The sequence below is a fragment of the Tarenaya hassleriana genome, unplaced genomic scaffold (genome assembly GCF_000463585.1).
Source record: "Tarenaya hassleriana unplaced genomic scaffold, ASM46358v1 Cleome1275, whole genome shotgun sequence".
NCBI classification, from domain to species: Eukaryota; Viridiplantae; Streptophyta; class Magnoliopsida; order Brassicales; family Cleomaceae; genus Tarenaya; species Tarenaya hassleriana.
The window spans coordinates 1-3,713 of NW_010963221.1; the positions used below are offsets into that span (position 1 = coordinate 1).

Consider the following 3,713-nt stretch of genomic DNA (forward strand, 5'->3'; position numbering starts at 1 on the left):
CGACTGTACAAAAGCGAAATCCAGGGGTATTACTGTATTTTCACCTCAGACTAAAACCAGTGGTTCCTCCTTTTCTCTCAATCTTGGGGCGGGGAAAATCCACTGCTAAATCCTATTCCAAATTAATAATAACAATCAAATTTAATTTGATGATATCAATGGTAGGAAATAGGGGAAGGGCATGCTGTGAATTAATGATTTTTTTTAATATATTGTTTATAATTATGCTAGAATTAGATTAAAAAACTCGAAATTTAATGAACTTTGAACAAACAAAAATTAAATTTAAACACATATAAAGACCATGGATAACAATTACACTGTATTGTTTTGTTCAAAATTTCTATATGTTTCTAAATAAATTCCCATTTTTTCTGTTCCCATATTAATTTAATTCATAAAAATTACGGATTAGTTTAAAATAAATTTAATTTAAAATATTATTAACTATTATTTAATTCCATTTGTTGTTTCATCGAAAACGAAGTAATCACCTGTATTAAAAATCTAACTTTTGTTTTGAAAAAAAAAATCCATTCAAGGTACTTTTCACAAGAGATTCTAGATATCCTTTTTTTAAGATTTTGGTTACTAAAATTGATAAATTCCGAAACATGGTACGCATCTAAAATTGTCCGAAAATATAAGTATGATTCATTACATGCCATATATATGTTTAGATAAAATAAGAAAATATTCTTAGTTCTCTGCTTTTTGCGCCACGTGTTTGTTCTCTTTGCCCAAATTTAAAAAAAAAAACGTTAAAAATGGGCGATAAATCCAAAATGCCCCCCCAAGTTATAAATTATTAGACAACGTTGCCCCCTATTTTAAAAGGTTACAAGGAAACCCTTTGCTATGCTATTTGTTTTAATGTGAAAAGGGAGGTGGATGTCAAATAAACGATGATATTAGAATTGACCACTTCACAATATCCAAAATTTAACTTGTCGTTTAATATTTTAAATCAATATAAATAGTATCGTATTATCCATCCAAAATCATACATATACATGTATTTGTTTCCTATCTATGTATATAATAAAATATTAAATTTTATTTCAATTTTTTTACATAACTAAAGCATATATTCAAATTTAAATAGGTATATAATGATTACTAGAAATTGATTATATTCAAATTTAAATGGGAACCTAATGATTATTAGAAACTGGAAATATCAAACGTAGATCACTTATTAAATATGAAGCCAGCAGTATTTACAAATACCGGGTAATAATACATTACACATTGAAAAGTAAATGAGCCGATTTCGGATTCACCTTAAAATTAATATAAAATAACACGTTGGCACTCAATATTATTATTATTATTATTATTATTATTATTATTATTATTATTATTAAGGAAAAAACAAATTTTGGAGACGAGGACTTTTTATAAACAAGGCCCCTAGTTTTGAAGCGCAAACCTTGCAGCTTATATACCGCTTCCTACTGTTTTCTTCACATCCCATAAAGGAAACACACAAACCCACAAAGGAAAAGGAAAAAACTTTGAGTTCTAATTTCAAGATTAACACGAACCCATCATATTCTTCAAAATTTTCCACAAACCCAAGATTTTTTTCCACCAAAATATCTCATCTTGGGCTGTAGATCTCTCCAAAGATACACGTATAAATATACATGTGCTTGTGGATGATATATAGTTAATATAACATTAGACATGATCACTGTGGATGCCGGAGGGATGGTGGAGCAGCGGCGGAGGTCCACGTCAGCGGCAGTTATGGCGGTGGGGAAGAAGGTGGGGTATGCGAGCAAGGTGGTGATGAAGAGGAAGCAGAGGTGGAGGAAGCGGAGGAGGACGGCGGCGGAAAGTTTTCCGGTGAAGTCGACGGCGTTGCAAAGGCTGTTTGTTTCTTGTAAGGATGTGTTCAGTGGATCCAACGACGTCCCTTCGCCGTCTGATGTCCAGATGCTCACCGCCATTCTTGGTACGCCATTTTTTATTAAAAAAAAAAAAAATTTATTACGCAAGTTATATAATGAAAAAAATTTAATATCTTATATATATGTGTGAGTGTCTATAAATCTGTAAGAGACATGCAAACACATGAATACGTACGCACATTCATACTGAAATGTGTCTATATCGGCACATTCCTAAACATGAAAACATACTTTCATGCAAACACATAAGTAGACACACATATACACAAGACTTCCTTCATATATATATATATATATATATATATTATTAACAAAAACGAGATCTTTGATAAATTTGCAGATGATATTAAACCGGAAGACGTGGGATTGAGCAAAGAATTGCAGTTTTTCAAAGCTTCGAAAGTTCCCAAAGGGACTCCTCGTGTCACATACACAACCATATACCAATGCAATCAATTCTCCGTACGTGTGCCTCTATTTCCCCCTTTCATTCTAATAAATTTCACATTTTATGTATTGATCAATATAGATACGATCCAAAAAAACCCTCTGAACCCTAGATAAAATCGTTTATTACAAATTGTAGATCTGCGTAATTAATATTTTGTTAATTATTTATCTTATTTGTTTTCAATTGATGAGCAGCTTTGCATTTTCTTCCTCCCCGCAAAGGCAGTGATTCCTCTGCATAACCATCCTGGGATGACCGTCTTCAGCAAACTCCTGCTTGGGACGATGCACATCAAATCTTATGATTGGGTTGATCCTGCAAATTCTCATTCTTCCGTGCCAAATGTTAATCCCCAAGGTAACCCTTTTTCACCCCTAACGTTTTGTTCTTACCAAAAACAACCCCAATTTCCATCAAGATTCACTTCCCCTCGACACAAAAATCTCCTTAGGCACCATTGTTCTGGGATCTAATATAAACTGCGTACATTTACAGCGAGGATGGCGGAGATGGTGACGAATAACGTGTTCACGGCTCCATGTGATACGAACGTGTTGTATCCGACGAGCGGGGGCAACATACACGAGTTCAGAGCTATAACTCCTTGCGCAGTTCTTGACGTTATTGGACCGCCTTATTCCGCCAAGGATAACCGAGATTGCTCCTACTACAAGGAGCTCCCTCACGACGCCGTCACCGGTAAGCGACAGTTATAACGACATGAAGTAAAAATAGCAAAACACGGGTATTCTTGATAATTTCCCCATGGTGAGGGAGGTTATAAATTTGGATGATTTATTATCAAACCGATTATATGGGGTCATTTTATGAATCAAGATCCACGGATACTAGGGTGAAACCCTAGAATATCGTATGCAAAGTCCCAATGGCAAGAGAAGATGGGGGGTGTACAGGTTGATGGGATCGGCATATATTATATACGATGTGAAAAGATATAGTTTATGCGCGTTCTTAGTATAGTTTTTGCTTGTTGTTGATGAAAACCGGAAAGAGAATGTATGAATGAATATGTCTATTTGCAGATGAGGAAGAAAAGGAGTCATACGGATGGTTGCAAGAGATCGAAGTGCCGGAGGATTCACAAATGGATGGAATCGAGTACTTGGGTCCTCAAGTCATCGACTCTTCTACACATCCATATTATTAACCAACCCAACCACAAACGCAAACGCAATCACAAACGCAATCGCAATCGCAATCGCAATCGCCATATCGACCAACCCTTTCCACCAAAACAAACCCTTTCTTTGTGGCTTTCTCTCTTGTGAAGAGACACTATTAAATACTAATTTACTATCACATGCATGCTTAGGGGGGGGGGGGGG

At 35.1% G+C, this 3,713-nt stretch overlaps 1 protein-coding gene across 1 annotated transcript; it reads left to right on the forward strand.

Moving 5' to 3' along the window:
• The first annotated feature begins 1,445 nt into the window (after positions 1-1,445).
• On the forward strand, positions 1,446-3,707 carry LOC104807124 (plant cysteine oxidase 2-like). The gene is made up of 5 exons (XM_010532238.1): positions 1,446-1,960; positions 2,257-2,378; positions 2,562-2,724; positions 2,863-3,066; positions 3,411-3,707. The coding sequence occupies exons 1-5, from the start codon at positions 1,690-1,692 to the stop codon at positions 3,533-3,535; spliced, it is 885 nt and encodes a 294-aa protein (XP_010530540.1). The 5' UTR covers positions 1,446-1,689; the 3' UTR covers positions 3,536-3,707.
• The last annotated feature ends 6 nt before the right edge of the window (positions 3,708-3,713 follow it).

Excerpts from the sequence above, each read along its gene's own strand:
- LOC104807124 (XM_010532238.1), top strand. The coding sequence starts at position 1,690 with ATGATCACTGTGGATGCCGGAGGGATGGTGGAGCAGCGGCGGAGGTCC. Across the intron at positions 1,961-2,256 it reads GATGCTCACCGCCATTCTTG|ATGATATTAAACCGGAAGAC; the intron begins GTACGCCATTTT and ends ATAAATTTGCAG. Across the intron at positions 2,725-2,862 it reads GCCAAATGTTAATCCCCAAG|CGAGGATGGCGGAGATGGTG; the intron begins GTAACCCTTTTT and ends GTACATTTACAG.